At 45.7% G+C, this 26,419-nt stretch overlaps 1 protein-coding gene across 1 annotated transcript in view; it reads right to left on the reverse strand.

Moving 5' to 3' along the window:
* Positions 1-26,419, reverse strand: part of LOC119975612 (phosphatidylinositol 3,4,5-trisphosphate 5-phosphatase 1-like) — a 181,103-nt gene that overhangs the window by 58,599 nt on the left and 96,085 nt on the right. Inside the window, exons 11-21 of the mRNA XM_038815401.1 lie at positions 25,663-25,780; positions 23,931-24,027; positions 21,640-21,778; positions 18,945-19,053; positions 17,358-17,446; positions 12,462-12,543; positions 8,471-8,560; positions 7,443-7,556; positions 6,667-6,746; positions 3,578-3,665; positions 1,802-1,945 (exon numbers count right to left, since the gene is read on the reverse strand). Of these exons, the coding sequence (XP_038671329.1) occupies positions 1,802-1,945; positions 3,578-3,665; positions 6,667-6,746; positions 7,443-7,556; positions 8,471-8,560; positions 12,462-12,543; positions 17,358-17,446; positions 18,945-19,053; positions 21,640-21,778; positions 23,931-24,027; positions 25,663-25,780 (1,150 nt within the window). The remainder of the gene's footprint in view (positions 1-1,801; positions 1,946-3,577; positions 3,666-6,666; positions 6,747-7,442; positions 7,557-8,470; positions 8,561-12,461; positions 12,544-17,357; positions 17,447-18,944; positions 19,054-21,639; positions 21,779-23,930; positions 24,028-25,662; positions 25,781-26,419) is intronic.

The raw sequence follows: 26,419 nt of genomic DNA on the forward strand, positions 1-26,419 counted from the left end.
ACATTCTTGGCAGTGACCTTGCATAGTGGTTCACACTCCAATGACAAATAGGGCAAATATTTTGCTAAATAGTTCACAAATGCAACAAATCGTTGCACTGCTTTCACATCTGTTGGTAACTGCACCACTGCTAGAGTGCTCACCTTTTCAGGATCTGGGCAAAGACCTTTTACTGTCAATACATGGTCTGTGTGCTTGACCTCAGCCAATAAAGTTGCAGTTTTTTTCTTGTTCAGCTTCAGATTCGTCTGGCGAGCTCTCTCTAGCTCATTCTCGCAATACTCTGGGTAAAGACATTGCCTATGAATTCCATAGTGGATTCATTAGTGACTATCAAATGTTTACTGCCTAAGTTAGTATTTCACAATTACCTGAAAATAAAATAAGACGACTTGCTTTGTATAGTACTGTTCATAACACTTGAATGCCTCAAAGTGCTGAAAAGCCAATGAAGCACTTTTTGAAGTGTAACCACTGTTGTAATGTAGAGAACACGACAGCCAATCTGCTCACTGAAAGCCCTACTGACAGCAATATGATCAAGATTAATTGATCTGTTTTTGTGATGTTGATTAGGGGATAAATATTGACAAAGACACCACGGATACTCCCTTGATATTATTCAAAATAATGTCATGGGATCTTTTACATGGCCCCAAGCAGGTAGATAGGGTCCCAGGTTAAATCTCTGTCAGGTTATTACTCATCCCTATTACTCATCACTAGGGGCTGGTTTAGCTCACTCGGCTAAATCGCTAAATCGCTGGCTTTTAAAGCAGACCAAGCAGGCCAGCAGCGCCGGAATGTGGCAACTAGGGGCTTTTCACAGTAACTTCATTGAAGCCTACTCGTGACAATAAGCGATTTTCATTTCATTTTCATCCTTCTTTTTTTCAGAGAAACAATTCCCAGCATATTCAGTCTTTCCTGATAATTATAACCTTTTGGCTCTGGTGTCGCCTTTGCAAACATACTTTGTACCTTCCCCAGTGCCTCCAAATAGTTTTTGTAACAAGAAGAGTAGAACTGTGTACAGTGCTTTAAATGAGGCTGAGTAGGGAGGCAGGCATATTTCCAAGATGGCGTACCGCCTCAATTCCACTTGCCCAGAGACAGTTAGATGTACCGTACTGTCTGATGTCAATTCCGCCACAAAACCTCGGAAGCGGCAGAGGTGAGTGACGTGGCTGCGGGTTCAATGTCCTGGCTCAGGCATTAGAAACAGCCACCCGTGTAAACCTTCGCGTGTCTTTTTCAGAGTTAATGGAAAGTGAAAGTGCAGCTGAAAAGATCGGCGGGCACCCACAGACCTTGCTGTATTACCACTAGAGGGCACTAGGAGCTCCTTCAACTTCTGCTCCCACCCATTGGATTAACAGCTGAGAAGCAGGTCACGGTGGCCCATCTGGTTTGTGCCAGCTCTTTGCTACAGCAATTCCAAACTGTTCTGTATCCTCCCTTGCTTCAAGCGTTTATCCATTTTCTCTTTAAGCGGCTCAGTGCCTTCTGCCTCAAGCAGAGCACTCCCTCTTCCACCAACTCCCCGAGTAACAAAGTTTCCAATTTTGTTCCTCACCCTCATTGTGGGAATACTAAATTGTTGGCCCCTTTGCCATGATGTTCCTGGGCCAGTCCTCAACTGGAGATAATCCCATTTCCCTGCCCTTTAAGAGACCATACAGGCACATATTGTACCAGGCATTATGGGAGCTGCAGAGTGGAGAAAAGTGAAACCACGGGTCTCTCCCATCTCAGCGAAACAGGAGATCCAAAGTCACGAGAAGAAACAACTGAACATTACCGTAAGTCCTCTCTCGTTGTTTTCGCTCTGAAATGGTCAGTTTATATGAGCCGCTGAAAATGCCTGTCTCCTCCCCACGGTGCTCCAGTGGGATGTTGAACATGATCTCATTGGAGTGGGCTTGCAGAGCAATGCACCCCTCACCTGGCCAGTGAAACACAAGGCAGATTATCAGAGTTAAACATGACTCGACAAGAAATCGTTTGCAGGCAAGGAGAAAAAGGCGAGGAGATTGGAATTAACTGGATAGCTCTTTGAAAAGGGCTAGTAGAGGCACACTGGGCCGAATGGCATCCTCCCGTACAGTATCGTTCTGGGATTCCATAAGAATAGGACAGTGTGTACAAATCATATTAATAAGAAATATTCCTGCTAACAACTGTAGGATTATGTATTACAGAAGCAGACCTTTCAGACCATCGAGCTGGGCCAGCCCCTTGAAAGAAGGATCAGACTAGTCCCCACTCCCCTGCTCTTTCCCTCAGGCAATGCATTGGAATGATAACAGATCGCTTTGTGGCATCTTTCTCACCACTCCCCCAGTTCCCCGTTTAAATATTCTAATTTTTAAAGCATTGTTGATTCGCAGAAGGTTGTACAAATACACCACAAAAATGAAAGGTTGTTTAAATATTAATGGGCCAGGTATGGAGGTTGTTTGCTCTTCAAAGCCAGAAAGCAGCAAGCAATTCATTAACTAATTACCCAAATTGAAAAGCATCCCCTCCCCTGCTGCATTGGTCCCAGGCATTGTGGAATAGGCCCTCTCTTCTGGTCAAGAGAGAGAGGGAGGTGAAGTAATTGGACAGAAACACTGAGTTATGTTAGGTTAAGCAGAAAGCTGAGAGGAATAATTGATTAGCAGGTTAGAGTGGGCATTCGGAAACAGTAGTTAGGCTTCTGGGTTTGTATAGATTGCAGGCTTTCCCAAGTCCAGGGCCTCTGACTAAACACATATCTCCCCGCAGGCTCCTTCCCATGACCTTCATCATTCACAGGTCCTCCACTCCATTAACATGAATTAGGCATTCTACATCTGCTTTCCCGGCAGCTTTTATTAACACTTTTACCTTGTGCCAACCCTCCATTCCTCAACCCCACTCTTTAACCTCGCACAGCGATGAGGTCCTGGCTGCTTGGTGATGAGGGCGATTCTTGGTACAATCCCCCCACCATTTTTGGTTCCTAACTCAGCCAGAGGCTCCATCGAGCAGCCCATCAAGCAATGTTTCCACTGCCTGAAGCGGTCTGGTGGCTCTTTCCAGAACAGCTGACAAGAGTGCCGTGTCTGGTCGTGGTTTACTGCTGAACATTGTCCTGCAATGGAAACCTAACATGGAGCCACCCTGGACAGGTGGTGGGCAGAAAACTGAGGGAGGCATACTGATGCTATAGTGGATGGTGAACAAGTGGGAGAAGCCCTTCAGTAGCCTGAAGTTCAGTGAAGAATGTTTCAGCTGAACAACTACTGTTCCACTACATTATGTCCAATATCTCTCCTGGTGATTCCACCCGCCTTGGGTCAAAATGCTGGAACTCGATATCTAACAGCACCATATAGCAGCAGGCTCAAGAAGATAGTCCACCATCACCTTCTCATGGGTTTCTTTGAAAGAGATAAAGAAATAGAAGGACATGCTTCGATAGGCCAAGTGTCTTTAACTTGTTTTCTTCTCTAGGTTACATCTCTTGCCTCCACCTGCTAACTGCAGCAGGAACCTCTCTGTTTAGCCATGCACAGGGCTTTTTCAGATACCCATGTGTATTCATGCTTACCGTAGGATTCGTAACTGTCAGTGGACTTCACGCAGATTAGGATGTGTTGGTCCAGTAAATACTCGGGGTCGGAGATAATAGGTATCAACTGTGATCGGCAAGAGAGAGACGGTGAGTTATATTTAATAAGGGGACAGACCCAGGAGACCAGCAGCACTGAATATTTCAGCAAGATAATGTTTCACAGCCATTCAAATCCTCTATTCCACACATTCAAAGGCACAGTTTCCTGCTGGGGATGGATTCTGGGGCACGAGTTGTCTCTTCTCTCATCTCTGAACTGTGAGCCAACAGCCTTTAGTCAATTGTAGCATCCCTACTGCTATAGTCCGGTCAAGATTGTCCCCTCAAAAAGGCCAAGCCTAGGATTTAATGCCACTGCAGCATCAGGACATGAACATTTTGAAGATTCAGTCCGCAAAGCCATTCAACCATCATGACTTTGCAGCTGCAAGCATGTTATCAGAGCGCTTTCTATCAATCTAATTTTCTTAGAATCCCTATAGTGCAGAAGGAGGCCATTCGGCCCATCACGTCTGCGATGTTTTCCCTTTTCAAATATTTATCTAATAGTCCTTAAACACTGTTACTGATTTGTCTTCAGCAGACCCTTGTATATTCTTCAAAACCTCTTTCATGAACACGTTCCTTCTCTGGTGGCACGGTGGCACCGAGGTTAGCACTGCTGTCTCACAGCACCAGGGACCCAGGTTCAATTCCGGCCGTGGGTCACTGTCTGTGTGGAGTTTGCACAGGTGCTCCGGTTTCCTCCCACAGTCCAACGATGTGCGGGTTCGGTGGATTGGCCATGCTAAATTTCCCCTTAAGTGTCCAGGGATGTGCAGGTTAGGTTATTGGGTTCTGGATAGGGTAGGGTGCTCTTTCGAAGGGTCGGTGCAGGCCCGATGGGCCGAATAGACTCCTTCTGTACGTAGGGATTCTATGATTCTCCTTTCCCCCCCCCCCCCCCCCCCCCAGCCCTTTCTAGGAATATTCCTGCGTTTTCCTCCTTGCTTTTCACAGTAACTTCATTACAGTGTTACTGTAAACCTACTTGTGACAATAGAAATTATTATTATTGTTGTTGATTCACTAACCAATGGAATGCATCTTGCACTATTCACACTCTAAAACCACTTTCGAATTTTCTATGTTTACGTGCCCCGAAAAGAATCTGACGTTTTCGAGTGATGTTTCCCATTCCTCGATATAATCTTTGTGAAAGAAAGTTGAAGTTTCCCAAGACGCTAACCTCCTTTCTATAATGGGGTACCCACTAAACCAATGTCAGACACATCTGTAAATTCAATGACCTGATATGTATCGCTCTAGAACGAGGCCATCGTTTTAGTCCAAGGGATGGCAGATTTAAAACAGATATGAGGAGCAATTACTTCACTCGAAGGGTTGTGAATCTTTGGAATTCCCTACCCCAGAATGCAGTGGATGTTGGAACACTAAACAAATTAAAGGAGGAGATAGACATGTTTTTAATTAGTAGTGGTATGAAGGGTTGTGGGGAGCGGGATGGAAGATGGAGATGAGGCCGAGATTAGATCAGGCATGATCGTATAAATGACGGAGCAAATCAAGGGGCCAAATTGCCCACTCCTGCTCCCAGTTCTTATGTTCTTATCCTATGAAACCCAGATCTGTGTATCTACGTCTGATTTATGCAATACACTGCTTGGATCTCTCTGCTCTTCTGTTCCATTGAGAATTTTATCATTTAGGGGGAGGAGTGGGGTAGTGGTAATGTCACTGGACTAGAAATCCAGAAGTTCAGCTTATTGTTGTGGGGACAAAAGTGTGAATCCAATCACAGCAGCTGGTTGAATTTGAATTCAAGGGTTCAGCAGGGTAAGGATTACTCGCTGTATAACTGTACAGAGTTCAGCAGGGTAAGGATTGTTCACTGTATAACTGTACAGAGTTCAGCAGGGTAAGGATTACTCGCTGTATAACTGTACAGAGTTCAGCAGGGTAAGGATTACTCACTGTATAACTGTACAGAGTTCAGCAGGGTAAGGATTACTCACTGTATAACTGTACAGAGTTCAGCAGGGTAAGGATTACTCACTGTATAACTGTACAGAGTTCAGCAGGGTAAGGATTGCTCACTGTATAACTGTACAGAGTTCAGCAAGGTAAGGATTACTCACTGTATAACTGTACAGAGTTCAGCAGGGTAAGGATTACTCACTGTATAACTGTACAGAGTTCAGCAGGGTAAGGATTGTTCACTGTATAACTGTACAGAGTTCAGCAGGGTAAGGATTACTCACTGTATAACTGTACAGAGTTCAGCAGGGTAAGGATTACTCACTGTATAACTGTACAGAGTTCAGCAAGGTGAGGATTACTCACTGTATAACTGTACAGAGTTCAGCAGGGTAAGGAGTACTCACTGTATAACTGTACAGAGTTCAGCAAGGGAAGGATTGTTCACTGTATAACTGTACAGAGTTCAGCGGGATAAGGATTACTCACTGTATAACTGTACAGAGTTCAGCAAGGTAAGGATTACTCACTGTATAACTGTACAGAGTTCAGCAAGGGAAAGGATTACTCACTGTATAACTGTACAGAGTTCAGCGGGATAAGGATTACTCACTGCATAACTGTACAGAGTTCAGCAAGGTAAGGATTACTCACTGTATAACTGTACAGAGTTCAGCAAGGGAAGGATTACTCACTGTGTAACTGTACAGAGTTCAGCAGAGTCAGGATTACTCACTGTATAACTGTACAGAGTTCAGCAAGGTAAGGATTACTCACTATAACTGTACAGAGTTCAGCAAGGGAAGGTTTGTTCACTGTATAACTGTACAGAGTTCAGCAGGGTAAGGATTACTCACTGTATAACTGTACAGAGTTCAGCAGGGTAAGGACTGTTCTCTGTATAGCTAGAATTCAGCAGGGTAATGGTTAGTTTCTTATAAAAATACATATTAGAAATACTGTTTATAATTAGTACAACTGCTCTGACCAACATGTGGTACAAATCAAATGAACTATTTCTTAAGAAACTTGGAACCTTGCAAACCTAAACCCACTTTATGACAATGAGATGATAAATTCTAGGTTACCTCCAGGGGACTGGCCCACACAACAGTCAGATTCTCATCTCTGGACTCCTGATTCTCTCCTTCAGCACTTTTCACATGATCTACAGGGAGCGTAAGATTAGTACGGATTTCTGTTCATTGGAGAGTCAAGTAAATGCAAACATACAGAATAAGCTTCAATAACCCGGCCACTCAGGCTCTGTGACTGCTTATTGACAGCCTCCACCCAGTCGAATCAGCTAATTATAGTACAGGAGGAGGCCCTTCAGCCCATTGCTTATGGAGCAGCACCAGCTCATCAACTGGAGCGATCTGACAGGAAGACAGACAGACTGAGGAACAGAGGGGTTGGAAGACAGAGAGAGGGACTGGGGGACAGACAGGGATTCCCACACATTGAAATATCCATTCTGAGGAACGGTTCACAATGTTACATTTGTTATCTTGGGGGAAAAAATACTCGAGAGTTGATTTGGTTGAAATTTTCAAAATTATGTTCTTGTGACAAATAGGCAAGCACATTTGTTGACACCTGCCACACACACACCTGCCACACACACACCTGCCACACACACACCTGCCACACACACACCTGCCACACACACACACATACAAATATAGACACCATACACATGCAAACCACACACAAGCACACACATACAAACCACACATACGCATAGACATACACACTCATGCACATACACACACGTTCAGCCTGGCATTGAAACTCTCAACTAGACATAGGAAATGGGACAATGTTTGGTCGATGAGAGGCAATGATAAGTGGGCGTTCTTACTTTCTAAGCAGCTGGAGTGGAATTCAATGAAGAATTTTGTCTTGGATTTGGTTTTCAACTTGGCTTCACACCTGGTGAAATTGATTGTGCCTGGAGAGGCAGCATTGTTGGGGTCTGAGGAATGAAGGCAAGGGGTTAATACATGTCAGTTATTAATGTCCCACATCATTCCATTCTATTTAATTTCTGATTAAATCTCTATACAGCACTGCCCTTCTCCCGGGATCTGTGCAGACAAGGAAGCTATTTCATGTTTTCCCTCCAGACCTCCTTCTCTTGTTTTCCGCTGGCTCTGAATCTTGAAAGGACCACAGCTTTCACAGGTACCGGCTGCTTTCTGGTACCTCATCCATATGTCTACACTTCCAAGTAAAAATCTATCCAGTGTGTTCTCTGTCCTCTCTGCCTGGCAGAAACCAAAGGGAGGAGCAGGGGCAGTTAAAATGAGGACAGTCCTTACCTTTGGACCCCGCTACCTTCCGCTATTAGTTAGAGGCCTGAGTGGGAGGGGTGATGTCTTCCCTGTCAAAATGAGGCCTCGTTGGGAGCTGAATCATTGACGGGAGATGCCCAGGGAGGCAAGTAATAAAATTTAATTTCAGATTGCCTCTTGGCCACACAAGACTTGGCTCTTTCTTGTCTCCCTCACAATCTCATCCACAGCAACCCCTACTCGCTCGCCATCTACCTGGGTCCCCAGCTGTGGCCTGCTGCTTCCGAATACTTTTGTGACCACCCCCCCCCCCCCACACAAAGAGCACCTGGTGGTCGATCTGCCCAGGTTTGGACGGGACAGTGAGAAAGGTTGTGGTAACGAGGTTTTACCATTAAAATCTGCCCTGCCTCCTCCCTGGTTTTGTGGTAGTTTAAGAGGCCTCGGATTGAACAGCTTCAGACCAGCTCTGCCGGTCCTCTAACACACAATGCATCTGTTTGTCCCACAGGGGGCTCGAAATGTGGTTAAACGTCAGTCCAGAATCCCTGTGTGGCTCTGAAAGGGCAAATGAGAAGATTTCATGGCTACTGACCCGTCTTAGACACAAACTGCGTTGACACCCCCACCTCGAAGGTCGCAAACACCGGTGAATGGTCGCTGGTAACAATGTCTGTGGTGCATCCTGTAAATTGAACACCAACAGTTAGAAATCACTTATTGCTAACTCACAGCGGACACATCAAAACCTATTGAGGCTTGACGCCTTGCCTCAGGTGAGTGAAGTGCATTTGTTAAGAATTTGAGAAATTAGTGGCAGTAAACTTGAGAGGAAAACAAAATATCATACAAGTAACAAGACTAGCAGGTTTTTAAGAGGAACAAAGAGATACGTTTTGCTGAGTAACAACATGAGAAGGCATGTAGAGACATTGAGGTGCAAATGGCCATATCAGAAACATTGTTTATCAGAGATCAGTGGGTCTACACAAATGCTAATTTCTAAAAGGCAAGGAATGTGAGAGATGTAGACAGCCAAATCCACAGGGTGGGATAGCAAAGAGACTGAATAGGATAACTGCTAGCACCCTCATTGGGGAAAGAGGCTACGTCTCCATCCAACAGTCGGAAAGGCCATTTATATTTATGATTCGAGCCTTAAAGGCCTGTTTCATCTTACATTTAGAGACACGGCAGTTGGCAGATATTCTCTTCTAGAGAACACTATTTTGTGCCTTTGCTGAACCAAAGAGTCATTTATCCCAGACTTAGTCACCTAAGCCTTATTGTGTGGTAACTATTACTTTGATTTGACCGATAGAGTTACCAAAATTAGACGTTTCTTGGGAAAAGAGGTATCTCAATGAGTCCAGTGAACATCGATATATTTAGGAAAAATAGGTATCTTCAGATAACATAGTGGGCAAAATTCTCCGACCCCCACCCGGGAAGTGGCGGTGGCGGGAATCTTTTTTTTGCGCCAGTCTTCTGGTGCCAACCGCTCCGGCGCGGGGCTAGCCCCCAAAGGTGGCGAGAATTCCCCACCTTTGGGGAGGCCCGACCCCGGAGTGGTTGGCGCCACTCCCCTACACCGGGACCCCCCGTCACGCCGGGTAGGGGAGAATCCCGCCCAGTGTGTTTAGTTACTAATGTACTTAAGTGTCAGAGTGAATATTCATCTTTTTGGTCGTGGTTTTTTTCTCTTTTCTTTTACTTCAATAAATATTCTTTATTAATTAGTTATACAACGACTGGACTGGTTCCTCACTGGGTTGTACTTGATCTTCACACTAAATAACTAGTGTAAGAAGTGGGAGATGATCTGATTGATAGGGACAGGGAGAGGCCCTTTAGCCCCATGAGCTACAAAAGAACCACAAACTTTAACTCTGTTTCTCGCCACAGATGCTGCCAGACCTGCTGAATTAATCCAGCATTTTCTGTTTCTTTATTATATAAGCACCTTGCAATGTTTTGTTACCTTAAAGGTGATATATATAGACACGGTGTTGTTCCAACACCTCTTTACTAGGATTCATCCTGTAACAGGGTCATTGCTAAGAGTTGTACTGTTCCTTTAAGTGGGGGCCAATCAAACCTCATTTTAAGAAGCTGAACGAGGTGGCTAACATATATCTCAGGAGCACAAAACATGATGGTAGATTGTGTGCATTAGGGATAATTGCCCCATTACTGGGGGAAGGCTGTGTGTGTGAGTGTGTGTGTGTGAGAGACAGAGCGAGAGAGAGAGATGGCACTGGAGAAGTTGTGGGAAGAGATTACACAACAATAGATCCACTCTTTCATGGCCAGGAAGCCAGCGGTAGGAAGGCAATGGGATTTATTTAAGGTTACAATATGTCTGCCATGGCAGTGAAGTATTTATACTTCACAGTCCCATTGGGACAACCAATATGCTGGTCCCTGCTCGGGCCGGCTTTTATGCTCAATCATATGACCCCAGCTGGGTGGGCCTCCACCCATGAGAGGTGATCACGTATTTCACAAGCCCCACAGGGAGATCAATTATCGTTTCCCTGGGGGCTATTTATACACACCAAACCCCATTGCGTAGTCAATGGGTGAAAATACAGAGCCTAAACCCAGAAATTAATCAGCCCATTGCTGCTTTGGCAAATCTAAATCACTATGGTGATCTTCCTCCTGCCCTACGAGAGCATTGGCAATCATGGACGTCTACTGGATTGGTCCAGGATTAAGTTTGGTAAAGTACTGCAGTAGTTTTTCTATTGCCTTCTGCAGCAAGGCCGACCAGGAAACTTTCTTGCTTATTGGAAGGATTCATAGGCTGATAATTAAACTGTTTGGCCACATTATGAATTCTGTTGTCACCAAGTCCTGAATTGGGACTGGAACCCCGAGCTTCAGACCCAGAGGTGGGCCACTAACACACTGCACCACAAGGTGATATTTGTACTTAACCCATATGTCCTGCACACTGAAGAATCTCAGGATTTTGATTCTCCTTGCACTCACAATGATGATTTTCTTACCCCCCTCCCACCAATGGCAAAAGAGGAACCCTAATCAACTTTCAACACACACTTTTTGTTTAGTGACACAGACCATAATATTTGACAAGAATATGACAGATTTAAATGAGATGGACAAAGGAAATCTCTTTCCATTGGCTAATGGTAAGAATTAGGTGACATAGATTTAAGGTTTGGGCAAGGTGGGGATGTGAGGGAAAATTATTTTTACGCAAAGAGTGATAATAACCTGGAACTCACTATCGAGAGAGTGATGGAAGGGAAGGGAATCAATTATTTCAATATCTTCTGGTGGGCGGGGGTGTTGGTACTAACACATGAAACAAGAGAAAACTATATTGCTAGGGTTACTCCCAATATCCTCATCTTCTTTTCACCTACGAACACCCAGGAATGCAACCCCAATGCCCAACCTGGTCAGCTGATCTGCCGTTACCTTCTTTTAGTTACAATCCACAGCGTTGATGAGCTCTTATGACATGGAAGACCATTCAGCTCATTGAATCCATGTTGACTCCCTGTAGAGGAATCTAGTCTGTCCCATCCCCCTAGCCTTGCAATCTTCATTTCCATCAGATGGCCACTAATTTTCTTTTGAAATCATTAATTGTCCTCACTCCAACTACACTCACAGGCAACGAGTTCACGGTCACCCCCCCTCCCCCACCCCCGAGAGGGTATAACGAGGCCTCAGTTTAAGATCTCTTCCAAAAAATGGCACCTTGAACATTGCAGCACTCCCTCGGGAATGTTAGCCTAGATTTTGTGTCTAAATCTTTGGGTCACAAAAAGTAAGACTTTAAAAATAATTATTTCATCAGATGTCGCTGGCAAGGTCAGTATTTCACGCCTAACTGTCCTTGAACTGAGTGGCTTGCTAGGCCATTTCAGAGGGCAGATGGGAGTCAACCACATTGCTGTGGGTCTGGCGTTACATGTAGGCCAGACCAGGCAAAGATGGTAGATTTCCTTCCTTAAAGGACATTAGTGAACCAGATGTGTTTTTAACAACAATTGATAAAAGTTTCATGGTCCATTACTGGGACTCACTTCAATTGCAGATTTTTGAAAATTAATCAAATGTTTTAAATTCCTCCAGCTGCCATAGTGGGATTTGAACCCATGTTCATGAGATTACTAATCTAGTGACAGTCCCACTACCCCACCATCTTCCCCAAATAAATGCTACCAATGGAGCCATAGTTGACTCAATTTCTAGGAAACATGGCTGTGCCAGAGGTAGGTGAAATCCCTCAATGTCGGTGTGTGTAATGCGTCATGTTGCTGTCTGCGTGGCTTTCCGCAAATGGAAACTTTGTGCATGTGAGTATTTGTGTTCACTGGTGTGTTTGTGCCCTTGTATAGAGGCGCTTGTGGACTGTGGTGAAAAGGGCCTGCAGGACTATTTCCTGCTAGATTTTATTTCAAGCATTGACATTGCTGAGGCCTGTTGTTGACTGCATATACTCACTGCACCCTTAGCAAGAAGAGGACATTATAAATGTACCACAGTCAAATGGAAGCAGTTCCAGCTCAGGCAGACAAGAAAGCCAATAAACAAGTCCTCCTTACCGTAAGACTGACACATGACATGAACGTTGGGATAGCTTTTCCACAGCACTCGATCACACCAGGACGGTAGGTTGTACTTTAGCTGAAAAGAAAACAATTAGTTACCAAGCATGCAGAACAATCCCTCGGCAGAGAACCCACTTTATTCACCCATTCCTCCTTCACGCTGTTTCCCCCCCCAGTACTACAATCTATCTGAGATCTCCAACCCTCCAAGATCGTGATGTACATCCAATTCGGGTCTCTTGTGCATCCACAATTTCAATTGCTCCACCATTGCTGGTCATGCCTCCAGCTGGCCAGGCCCTAAACACTGGAATTCCCTAAAGCTTGCCTTTTTAACTCCTGCTCATCGTTAAAGACATTCCTGATGATACACTCCTTTGACTAAACCCTTTATATGTGGCTTGCTGTTTGATAACTCTCCTGTGATATGCCTCGGAGCGTTTTACGAGCTAAAATTGTAAGTTGATGTTGTTGAGGGCGAAACCTGCTGTCAGGCCTGGTCAAAGGCCTCCTTAAAATGTTGGGTGATCTTGTATTCGGGGCCAGCTCATCTGCGCCAAATATCAGAGAATGTAAATCACTGGTATACAAGGTCCCAAACCACAGCCAAAGGTTTCTTGATCATATCCTCCTCAGGATGTGCTCAACTATGAGACAACAAATGACATCTCAGGGCACAGGGCCAGCATAGAAAGAGAGATGTTGTTGACCATTCATAGGATCAGCATAGGAAGACAAGACTCACACACATAAGAAAATCTCTACTTAATGGAACTAATAAATATATAGCGATTGACTTTTAGCTCCAACTGGGGCTGGGAAGGGAACTATAAATAGCTGTGCCAGTGGTGTTTCGGTTCCTCGGTTCTGTCCTGCCCCAGGGCCATTTTCCTGGAGGTGGGATGAGGCTGGTGCAGCAGGGTTAATTGTCTGCACGCAATGGGTAGCCGATAAAGCTAATTAATGGCCACTTAAGGTAAATTGAAGTAGCTTCAGCACCTGATTTTGCCAACAGGTACCAGGTGCTTGCTACATATGTGTATGAGGTGAAGGGCTGCAAGATGGATGAGCGGACTGACTGTGGCACCACAGTGAAGGATGCCATTCAAGTGGGGGGATCAAAGAGCAATCAATGTGCCAGTGATAGTATAGACAGGGGGATAGCTACTGTTCTCTGCAGTCAAGAGCGTGGGTCTGGATGGCTGTGTTGCCTGCCCAGCGCCAGGGTTCTGGACATCTGCTCAGGGCTAGAGGGGAACCTGCAGTGGGATTGGGAGGATCCAGTGGTCATGGTCCCTCTAAGTACTAACAACATAGGAAGGACAAACAAGAGGGCTCTGCATAGAGAGTATGAGGAGCTAGGCCCTAAATCAAAAAAACAGGACCTCAAAAGGTAGTCATCTCTGGATTATTACCTGAGCCACGTGCAAATTGGCACAGGGTAAATAAAATTAGAGAGATGAATGTGTGGCTCCAAGACATGTGTGGGAGAAATGGGTTCCGGTTCATGGGGGCGCTAGCACCAGTACTTTCTTTAATTTTAGTAATCTTTATTGTCATAAGTAGGCTTACATTAACACTGCAATGAAGTTGCTGTGAAAAGCCCCAAGTCGCCACATTCCGCCGCCTGTTCGGGTACACAGAGAGGGAGAATACAGAATGTTCAGTTCACTTAACAGCACGTCTTTCAGGACTTGTGGGAGGAAACCGGAGCACCCGGAGGAAACCCACGCAGACACAGGGAGAACGTGCAGACTCCGCACAGACAGTGACCCAAGCCGGGAATCGAACCTGGGACCCTGGTGCTGTGAAAGCGGCGATATCGTTGGGATGGTCAAAGCCTGAACCATGCTGGGCCCAGTGTTCTAGAGAGTCACGGAACCAAGATGTAGAGGAGATTTTAAATTAAATAGTGGAGGCAAGGGATCAATTTGGGCAGATGCGGTAAATCAAAGAGTCGAGAGAAGGCAAGATAGAAAGGTATTAATGTGAGAAATGGTAAACAGACCTGGACAGAAAGGGATAGAGAGTAAAAATCTAAGAATAAATCAGTAGATAAGGCGAGAAGTTAAGGAATAAGAAGGGCAGCACGGTGGCACAGTGGTTAGCACTGCTGCCTCACAGCGCCGAGGTCCCAGGCTCGATCCCGGCTCTGGGTTACTGTCCATGTGGGGTTTGCGCATTCTCCCCGTGGGGTTTGCGTGGGTTTCGCCCTCACAACCCTAAAGATGTGCAGGGTAGGTGGATTGGCCACGCTAAATTGCCCCTTAATTGGAAAAAATGAATAGGGTACTTTAAATTTATTTTTAAAAATAAGAAAAGGGTTTTGTATCTGAATGCATGCAGCATTTGAAACAAAAGCAGTGAACAGATAGCGGAAATAGATAATAAGTACGATGTGACAGCCATTACAGACCTATGGCTAGAGGACGACACAGATTGGGACCTGAATATTGAATGGTACATGACATTAAGGAAGGACAGGAAGTGAGAAAAAGGTGGAGGGGTGGCTCTGTTAATTAATGAAGGTACTGGCAGAATAGAGAGGGAAGGCATAGGTTCATGAAATCAGAATGTCGAAGCAGTTTGGGTAGAAATGAGAAATTATAAAGACAAGAAGTCACTTGTGGGAATGGTATCTAGGAACCCTGTCGTACATGCATGGGAGGACAGAGTAAAAAGAAAGAAATAATGGGAACTTGTCAGAAAGATATCACAATAATCATGGGGAATTTTAATCTACATAGAGACTGGGAAAATCAAATGGGCAAAGGTAACCTAGATGATGAGTTCATAGACTGTTTTCAGATAATTTCTTAGAACAGCACATACTGGAGCCGACCAGAGAGCAAGCTGTACTAGACAAGATACCGTGCAATGAGATAGGATTAATTAACAACCTCATGGTGATGGCGCACTTAGGTTGCAGCGATCATAATATGATTGAATTTTACCAAAGGTATGGTAGCTAAATTTGCTGATGACATAAAGATATGTAGGAAAGTAAGTTGTGAAGATGACATAAGAAGGCTGCAAAGGGATATAAATAGGCTAAGCAAGTGGGCAAAGACCTGGCTAATAGTGTATAGTGTGGGAAAATGTGAAATTGTCCATTTTGGTAAGAAGAATAAAAGAGAAGCATATTATCTAAATGGTGAGAGATTGAAGAGCTCCGACATACAGAGGAATCTGGGTTCCTCAGTGCATGAATCACAAAAGATTAGTATGCAGAAAGTAATTAGGAAAGCCAATGGAACTATTATTTATTGCAAGGGGAATTAAAATGATAAATAGGGAGGTTATGCATCAGTTGTACAGGGCATTGATGAGACCACATCTGGAGTATTGATGGAACCATCAATTCACTAGGCACGTGTTTTAAGATATGAACAGCGGTTTTAATCTACTTACAACAGAGCCAGCCTGTTCCGCGTTGAACTCTCGATGAACTGAACGACTGGCTCTGAGCATTGGTATTTATACAGCAGTCCAGGGGGAGGAGTTGTGGGCGGAGCCAAGGGCGGAGCCCTGCACAAACTCCTAAGCATTCCCAGCGCTACTCCCCCTAGTGGTTGGGCAATGCAACTGCGCTTACAAATGCATGGTCTCATGGATATACAATACAGTGTGAATTACGGAGTTACAGTCACCACAAGTATTATGTACACTATTGGTCTCCTTATTTAAGAAGGATGTAAATGCGTCGGAGGCAGGTCAGAGAAGGTTTAACTAGACTAATACCTGGAATGGACGGGTTGTCGAATGAGGAAAGGTTGGATAGACTAGATTTGTATCCACTGGAGTTTAGAAGAGTAAGAGGTGACTTGATTGAAACGTAAAAGATCCTGAGGGGTCTTGACATTGTGAATGTGTAGAGGATGTTTCCACTTGTGGAGAACCTAGACCTAGGATCTAGAATCTAAAAATAAGTGGTCGCTCATTTAAAGCAGAGGTGAGGAGAAATGTTTTCTCCCAGAGGATTTTGAGTCTTTAGAACTCTCTTCTTCAAAAGGCAGTGGAAGCAGAGTCTTTGAATATTTTTAAGGCAGAGATAGATATATTCTAGATTAACAAAGGAGTGAAAGGTTACCGGGGATAAGCAGAAATGTGGGGTTGAGGTCACAATTAGGTCACCTACGATCTTATTGAATGGCGGAGCAGGCAATGAGGAGCTGGATGGCCATCACGTGCTCCGAGTGGCATGGGAGCACAGTGGTTAGCACTGTTTCTTCACAGCGCCAGGGACCCGGGTTTGATTCACGGCTTGTGTCACTGTCTGTGCGGAGTTTGCACGTTCTCCCCGTGTCTGCGTGGGTTTCCTCCGGGTGCTCAGGTTTCCTTCCACAAGACCCGAAAGGCGTGCTTGTTCGGTGAATTGGACATTCGGAGTTCAGCGTACCCGAACAGGCGCCGGAGTGTGGTGACTCGGGGCTTTTCACAGTAACTTCATTGCAGTGTTAATGTAAGCCTATTTGTGACAATAATAAAGATTATAACATTATTGTTATAAGTCACATGTTCATCTTTCAGTCTGGCAGTGGGATTCAAAAACCTGCACGGAAAATCCTGTCCATAGTGTTGAACAGCTGTGTGGAGGTGACTCAGAGAAGGATAGACCTGAGCAACACATCATAGAGTCATAGATGTTTACAGCATGGTAACAAGCCCTTTGGCCCAGCTTGTCCATGCCGCCCAGTTTCTATCATTAAGCTAGTCCCACTTGCCCGCATTTGGCTCATAGCGCTCTAAACCCACCCTGCCCGCGTTTATGGAATTAGATAATGTTAGAACACTGATACGAAATAGTGCATCTTGGCAAGTATGGACTGCATCTTGGCAAGTACATGAAAAAAATAAATGAATCTGGGAAGAATGATTGTTGATACTCACTCCAGTGGCTTTTTGCTTGATATAGTTGTAAATGTCTCTGGTATCACGCTCGTAACGATAAGATGGAGGGAAGGTGATCTCTTCTTCCCCTGCAGTGAGAAAGAAATGCGACGATAAAATTATTTCCTGCTTTTTTGCTTCCCTGTTCAGCATCCTGTCATGATACAGAATGGTCCAATACGCCGAGCCATCTCTGTCCCCTTATAGGTGATGCCTGTCAGTGCATGAGCTCAGTGAGTCAGGGAGATCTGAGATCACTGCACCCCTTGGCATTGTGAGTAGAGCTCAGACAGGCCATCAAGAGTAGGATACCAATTGTGCACACACGGCAACACACTCTGTTACTACGTTCTGCCGGAAATTGTGCCAGATTCAAAACTGTGTCACCCCTGTTCACCCCACAACAGGCAACAGCTTTCATTCCTCACTAGAAGATAATAAGAGGTAAGGCTCAACATTGAGTCTCGGCAGTGATTTCTGCCACAAAAGCTGTCAGAGCCAAGGCCAGCAACATCCTGTCAAAATGTTGGGAATCATTTCACAGCCTTCCTCCCACCAGCCGGGGTGGCCTCTAAAATTCCCTGGATGTCCTTCCTACCGTCCACTTGCCCGTCCCTTAACTGCCCACAATTCTACATGGGACAGGCGAGGACTAGCCCCAATTGAGGCCTCTCGGTGGCCAATTATTGGTCATTTAAGGGTCGTTTCTCACCTTGCATCAATTTTGATACTGGTGGGAAGAACTCACTTCAACAAATTTGTGTATTTTTATCCTCAATTCTCTCTACTCCGCTCATCTATTATATTTTTACCATTTAGTGTACATATCTAATTCTTCCCCATAAAATGAATCACCACTTTTCGCGATACTAAATTTCACGCAACATGGGCAGCATGGTAGCACAGTGGTTAGCACTGTGGCTTCACAGCTCCAGGGTCCGGGGCCAGGGGCAATTCCTGGCTTGGGTCTCTGTCTGTGTGGAGTTTGCACGTTCTCCCCCCCCCCCCCCCCCCGTGTCCGTGTGGTTTTCCTCTGGGTGCTCAGGTTTTCTCCCACAGTCCAAAGATGTGCAGGTTAGGTGGATTGGTCATGCTAAACTGCCTTTAGTGTCCAAAAAGGTTGGGTAGGGTTACGGCGATAGGGTGGAGGTGTGGGCTTGGATAGGGTGCTCTTTCCAAGGGCCGGTGCAGACTCAATGGGCTGAATGGCCTCCTTCTTCACTGTAAATTCTATGATTCTATGACTCTGTGACATTAATCTGCCCAATATTTAATGAGCTAAGCTACTAAAATTTGTCTTCTACTTTGGAGCAAAGACAAAGATATCCAATTAGAAAGAGTCTCATGAGGAATTCATTGATAAACTTGTATAAGTCTTTGAAGAAAGTTTGATTTAACAGAGGCATCACAGGTTCAGAATGCTGATTTTGTCTTTCCTGGAGGCTCATGCTGAGACCCAGGCCCATGGAGGACCAGGCCTTGGCCTTGGCCCAGGCCCAAGCCCATTGAGGTCCATGCAGGCCCAGGTCCACGTTTTGGCCCTTCACGTAGCTTCACATTCCTTGCACTATTGCTATATGTTATTACCGAATTGAAGGAAAACCTTCTTGGTGTTCTTCTCCATGATCAGCTGGTCCTTGGTGAGTAATTCCTGGTACTGTTGCTGCTTGATTTTCTCCACAATATTATCGGCCTCCTGCTCAAAAACAAGAGACGTTGAATCACAATGTCACCCTGCGCTAGAAAGCCCTACCTCGGTGAGGAATATTTTAAATATATTTTAAGAAATGGGGATTTCGATTTTGATTATAAAAATAACTCCATAAAATCCACATGAGGTAATTAAATAGTTTGGATTATTGGTCCAGTTTCCTGATTACAATGAATTCAAAATGGTCATTGAGCTGATTATTACCCTACCTGATCGTGTCTCACATAAAGATTGGCAGCTGAGCCCATTATTCTCCCACAGTAAGATAGATTGAGAGCTGTGTATTTCTTTCGTTGTTTACTGTGAAAATGGATAGTAGTGTTTTTTATAAATTTAGAGTACCCAATTCATTTTTCCAGTTAAGGGGCAATTTAGCATGGCCAATCCACCTACCCTGCACATCTTTTGGGTTGTGGGGGCGAAACCCAGGCAAACACGGGGAGAATTTGCAAACTCCACACAGACAGTGACCCAGGGCTGGGATTGAACCTGGGACCTCGGAGTAGTAGTGTTTAAGGGTTAATTGAAAGCTGTTCTTTTCAGGTGGGAAGTTAAAACAGTTAAAATTGAATTCATAGTAAAGTTTTGTTTTCAAAACGCCAAATCCCTATTTCTTCATGCAATCACTCCAGGAGCGAATCATTCTCTCCACACAGTCTTAAAAATAAACTAAAATATTGGGGTTTTGGTCCAGTATCCTAGCCACTGTTAGGGTGGTCTGGATTCGTAATCGAGGAGAAAGAAACCAGGGTGATTTTATTCCAGTTCTGGTACTGAGGTTAATTATAAAGCTTGCTGGGAAATCATTAGATTTCCCCCAATGTGATTTTCTTTAGAAAATGTACCATGGACCAGCCAAGAAGGCAACAAGGCCTCATACCCAATGCTTCATCGTCCTGTCTCACTCAGCACTCATTAGGGAACCCAGTCCAAATGACTGAGCTGTTAAAACAAAATATAACTTTCCTGCTTCATTTTCGTTCATTGCACAGATGGCGACTACAGGAGAATCCCAGCAGGGAAATTCACCCAACGGGAGACATCTCACCTGAAGACTCCAGCTGTGATTTGCAGCCTTCCCCCCCCCCACCCCCCTAACGTGGTATATTTCTGGCGGTGGGTGTGTCTCGCTATTGGCTGCAGGCAGGATCTACTGATCCACTCAAATCCAATGGCGATTTGCATGGCTTACCTATCCTGGGGCCGGGGAACCTGCAATGGCTGGGGGGGTGTTGCCTTTGGCTGGACTGGGAGATCCCACCAACAGGAAGGAGCAGAAAATCCTGCTTCTATCTTGTTAGGCATCTCCCTCCTTGTTCCCTGTGGCAGTCTCATCGCACCTGCATTGCCAGGCTTCTGGTAATGACAGCCTGAGCATTCATTACACTCCAAGGACCATCCCATGTCACCTGTCAGGAACGAAAGGCTCTGTGTTGCCACGTGTGTGTGTGTGTGTGTGTGCGTGAGGATGGGCCCATGCGTTGGCATATTCAGTAGGCCAAGCAGTCCATCAAGCCTGCTGTACCGTTGAATAGAGTTCCGAATGAATTTCTACCTCAACTCCACTTTCCCACCCTTCCCCCATGCTCTTTGATTTCCTTGCTGCCAAAAAAGTTTATCGTTCACAGTCTTGAATGTGTTCACTGACTGAGCATCCAAAGCTCTCGCGAATGGATAATCCCTGAGATTCACAGCAAACTCTTTGTAAAATGCTTCACTTGCGCCCACTTTAGCACTGGGATGAAGGGCAGCAGTACAGAGAGTACACAGCTCGAGTGATGAGAGTAGTGATTTTCAACTATTTTTTTGGTTAAGGAACCCAATAATATCTTGTGAAATTCTGTGGAATTGCAGCTCCCTCTCTCCCCTCCTCTCCCACCATATGTATATACACATTTTAAAAAAAACAATATTGAACAAATTAATCATTATTTTTCATTAAATGCAAGAGTATATCTTGAAAAATGTAAACATTTTCAAATGACTTGAAGATTCCTTGGAGCTCTTTTGGGCCCTGGAGAAGCTCAGTCGCGAAACACTGGAGTACAGGTGCAAACCCAGCTCTCTGTGAGGCTCTGCGCTGGGTCGAATGACTTCACTCAATCCTCAGTCACCACTTGGGGTCCATGATGTGGAGATGCCAGCGTTGGACTGGGGTGAGCACAGCAAGAAGTCTGACAACACCAGGTTAAAGTCCAACCGGTTTGTTTCAAACACTAGCTTTCGGAGCACTGCTCCTTCCTCAGGTGAACATTCACCTGAGGAAGAGGCAGTGCCCCGAAAGCTAGTGATTTGAAACAAACCTGTTGGACTTTAACCTGGTGTTTGTAAGACTTCTTATTACATGGGGTGGCATGGGCTTCACCCCTCTCATGGCTGAAATGTTGCCACCCACCTTTTAGGCTCACATGGGCGGGTGGCACAATGGGTGCTGGCAGCCGTTGGACCCTGGCGTCTGGCCAGTGCCTTCAGCAGAGCGGGAAAGAATGATTCAGAGAGGATGTACTAAAATGGGATCTATAAACTGTGACTGTAATGGCAATAATGGATTACATAGCCTGCTGCCCTGACCTGTGATGGAAGCTCCACTCTGTAGTTCAAATCTCCAAGCCAGAAGAGGTGTGTGAACCGATTAGTGATGTCAAATGGACTCAACTTCTTATCTCCGAGGTTCAGAAAGCGCAGAATATTGACGTAATTCTGGTTCCGTCTGTCAAAGGGGAAAAGTAGAACAGGTTAGAAAAATCCAAGGTCCTTAAAAAAAAGAGATGCCCTGAACTTTCGATCATTAAGATGGCGCTTTCCTTCTCTGACACCTTTGCTCTGGGGTTCATAGGATCATGCAGCATGCAGGAGGACATTCGGCCTATCACACCCTTACCGTCTCTTTGAAAGAGCGAGCCAATTTATCCGACTGTCCAGCTCTGTCCCCAGAGTTTTTCAAGTATTCATCCAATTTACTTTGAAGAGTTATTATTGAGTCTGTTTCCACCTCCCTCACAGAGTGCATTCCAGCTCATAACAACTTGCTGCATGAAAATGTTTCCTCTCATCTCACATACCTTCCGTTCCATAGGAATCCAGTTGCTCTGACCAAATTAAGTCACTCAGCTCAGCATGGTCAAGAGGCCAAGACTGTGACCTTGTTGCTTCAAGACGGTTCCAGGCGGTATATTTACCACTGACCCAACAGAGGATAAGGCGACATGGTGGCAAAGCGGTTTGCACTGCTGCCCCACGGCACTGAGGACCCGGATTCAATACCGGCCCTGGGTCACTGTACGTGTGGGAGTTTGCGCATTCTCCCCGTGTCTGCGTGTGTCTCATCCCCACAAACCCAAAGATGTGCATCGTAGGTAGATTAGCCACGGTAAATTGGCTTTTAATTGGAAAATAGAATTGGGGACTCTAAATTTATATTAAAAAAGAACCAGCATGGGGTAGATCGAAATGCAGCACAACCAATTTTGTGGCTGAAACCCAGTGACAGGGACCCTGATCCAGAAGCCAGATGTACTGGGATATCTTGGACAGGCACCAATTGCGTAGTGATAGCTAGGTAAGCTTCCATAAAAGAAAGACTAACATTTATACAGCACCTTTCACAACCTAAGGGCACCCTATAATGCTCAACAGTAAATGAAGTACTTTCGCAGTGTAGTCTGTGGTGAATTATATGCCATCGTAATTCACACTGTATTGCCTTGCATGTATTGTGTCCTTGTGGGCTCTGTGAGCCGTTGCGCGGCTCTGCCCATAGGGGGAGATAAGGAGTTTGTATTGGGCTCCACCCTTGGCTCCGCCCATGGCTCCTCCCACTAACCGGAAGTATAAAGCACTGCAGCCATAAGCCTGTTCACAGTTCCTCTGGACGCAGGCTGGCTTAGTTGTAAGACTATTAAAACCACAGTTTACTTCCAATCACATGTCTAGTGAATTGATGGTCACATCATAATCGCTGGTGTAATGTAGAAAAAGTGGCATCGACTTAGTGCACAGCAAGCTCCCACAAGCAGCCATGAGGTCATCTGTTTCTTCAGTTGTGCTGGTTGAAGGATAAGCGTTGGTCAGGATACCAGAACTCCCCTGGTCTTCTTTGAATAGTAAAATGGGATCTTTTACATCCACCAGAAAGAGCAGATGGTGCATTGGCTTAAAGTCCCACTGGAAAGGCAGCATCGTCAGCAGTGCAGCACTCCTTCAGGACTAGATTTTGTAGTCAGGTCACTGCTGTGGGACTTAAACCCACAACCTTCAGATTCGGAGGCAAGAACATTATTGTGGTGCCATAGCTGTAAGGGAAAATTAGTTGCGAAGAATTTGAGAATAAAACTAAATCCCAACACTCAGGATTTTTGCAGAGCCGAAGGGACTTCCCAGAATCTCGAATTGAACTCTGAAAGTATTTTTCCGAGGCATCAAAAATCCACAGATTTGGCAGCACTGGTAAATCCTGACAACAGGCAGGACTCTAAGATCCTGCGCATGTCTTTCTTCATCAAGCAGCACCTCAGATTCAACCACCCCTTGTAGTTTTCTATCATTTACAAATGTAATCAATTTATATTGAGTTTCTGAATGCAATAAGGGGGGTTTAACTCAGGTATTCCTGGAGGAAATAAGAGTTAAAATCCAAGTGATACATTTGCCAAAATAAAAGGAAAACACGGTGGATGTCTTAAATCCGGAATTAAAACTAAAAGTGCAGGAAAAACTCAGTAGGCCCGACAGCATCTGTGGAGAGTTAACGCTTTGAGTTTAACATGACTCTTCAAAACAACATTTACTACTTGTGCAATACCTCACCCACTATTTCAAGCCTTCCCAGGGTAAAAACCGCATCAGTTTCTCTTCCCTCTTACCTTAACTTCTTCTCGCTTCCTGAAGTCAGGTGACTGTTGACAAATCCAAAGGACGTACCGTTAAACATGAAGGACACTCCCACTGCACCTTTATTACCTGAAAAATAAAATACAATTGTTCAATTGATTACTTCATCAGGGCAAAAACTAAAACCTCATTTAAACTTTTTGTCCCGGGGGAGATCTACCGGCCACGTTGCGCCTGAATAGCAGAGCCGAAACCTTTTTGGACACTAAGGGCAGTTTAGAATGACCAATCCACCTAACCTGCACAACTATGGACTGTGGGGAGAAACCAGAGCAGCCGGAGGAAACCCACGCAGACACGGGGAGAACGTGCAGACTCCGCACAGACAGTGACCCAAACCGGGAATCGAACCTGGGCCCCTGGAGCTGTGAAGCAACCGTGCAATCCACTATGCTACCGTGCTGTCATGGAAGTGAAAGGACACAGCAGTACCAGACAGTGTAATAAGACACTCTCCCACCAACCTCACCATTCATTTCCAGACAGCATAAAAGGATAGTGTCTGACTCACTGTCCCACCCAGTCCCAGTGTGAAAGGACAGTGTCTGACCCACTGTCCCACCCAGTACCAGAGTGTGAAAGGACAGTGTCTGACCCACTGTCCCACCCAGTCCCAGAGTGGGAAAGGACAGTGTCTGACCCACTGTCCCACCCAGTCCCAGAGTGTGAAAGGACAGTGTCTGACCCACTGTCCCACCCAGTCCCAGAGTGTGAAAGGACAGTGTCTGACCCACTGTCCCACCCAGTCCCAGAGTGTGAAAGGACAGTGTCTGACCCACTGTCCCACCCAGTCCCAGAGTGTGAAAGGATAGTGTCTGACCCACTGTCCCACCCAGTCCCAGGGTGTGAAAGGACAATGTGTGACCCACTGTCCCACCCAGTCCCAGAGTGTGAGAGGACAGTGTCTGACCCACTGTCCTACCCAGTCCCAGAGTGTGACAGGACAGTGTCTGACCCACTGTCCCACCCAGTCCCACAGTGTGAAAGGACAGTGTCTGACCCACTGTCCCACCCAGTCCCAGAGTGTGAAAGGACAGTGACTGACCCACTGTCCCACCCAGTCCCATTGTGTGAAAGGACAGTGTCTGACCCACTGTCCCACCCAGTCCCAGATTGTGAAAGGACAGTGTCTGACCCACTGTCCCACCCAGTCCCAGATTGTGAAAGGACAGTGTCTGACCCACTGTCCCACCCAGTCCCAGATTGTGAAAGGACAGTGTCTGACCCACTGTCCCACCCAGTCCCACAGTGTGAAAGGATAGTATCTGAACCTCTGTCCCACCCAGTCCCAGAGTGTGAAAGGACAGTGTCTGACCCACTGTCCCACCCAGTCCCAGAGTGTGAAAGGACAGTGTCTGACCAACTGTCCCACCCAGTCCCAGAATGTGAAAGGACAGTGTCTGACCCACTGTCCCACCCAGTCCCAGAGTGTGAAAGGACAGTGTCTGACCCACTGTCCCACCCAGTCCCAGTGTGAAAGGACAGTGTCTGACCCACTGTCCCATCGTGCCAGAGTGTGAAAGGACAGTGTCTGACCCACTGTCCCACCCAGTCCCAGTGTGTGAAAGGACAGTGTCTGACCCACATCAATTCAACAATTCTGTAGACCCACTTTGTTTATAAATCACCATCAGTAAATGCAGCCACTAACACAATACCTTCCAACTCCTTTGCCTAAATTAGTAATGTGGAAAATGTTTGTACCGAGAGCGTTGGCGATCCCAGTTTTGACACTGCTTGTGGAAATGTGACTGATCCGGTTTACATGTTCTGGTTTTGCCAGGATAACTATCCGGATATTCCACAGGGTCTGTGTTGCAATCTTTGAAGGAAAAGAACATTCAAAACATCAGAAATAAGAAACTGTTTCCTTGTGATATCTGATCTTGTTAACTCAGTTGGCTGGTTCATGCTGCGGAGCGAGGCTAACAGTGAGGGTTCAACTTCCTTACTGGCTGAGGTAATTCATGAAGGCCCCACTTTCTCAACCTTGCCCCTTCCCCTTTCCATAGGTGTGGTGACTCTCAGGTTAAATGACCACCAGTCATCTCTCCCCCTCAAAGGAGAAAGCAGCCTATGGTCATTTGGAACTGTGGCAACATTTACATGATCTTGTCATATTTGTTAATGCAAGGGTTGGTGGAGGCAGAAAAGGAGGGGCTGGTGGGGGAGGGGCTGGTGGAGGAGGGGCTGGTGAAGGAGGAGGAGCTGGTAGAGGAGGAAGGGGCCGATGAAGGAGGAGGGGCTGTTGGAAGAGGAGGGGATGGAAGAGGAGGAAGAGGGGCTAGTGGAGGAATGAGGTGGCTGGTGGATGATGGGCTGGTGGAGGAGGAATGGCTGGTGGAGGAGGAGGGGATGGTGGAGGAGGAGGGGATGGTGGAGGAGAAGGGGATGGTGGAGGAGAAGGGGATGGTGGAGGAGACCGATGAAGGAGGAGGAGGGGATGGTGGAGGAGGAGGGG

Source organism: Scyliorhinus canicula, chromosome 13 (genome assembly GCF_902713615.1).
Source record: "Scyliorhinus canicula chromosome 13, sScyCan1.1, whole genome shotgun sequence".
Classification (NCBI taxonomy): domain Eukaryota; kingdom Metazoa; phylum Chordata; class Chondrichthyes; order Carcharhiniformes; family Scyliorhinidae; genus Scyliorhinus; species Scyliorhinus canicula.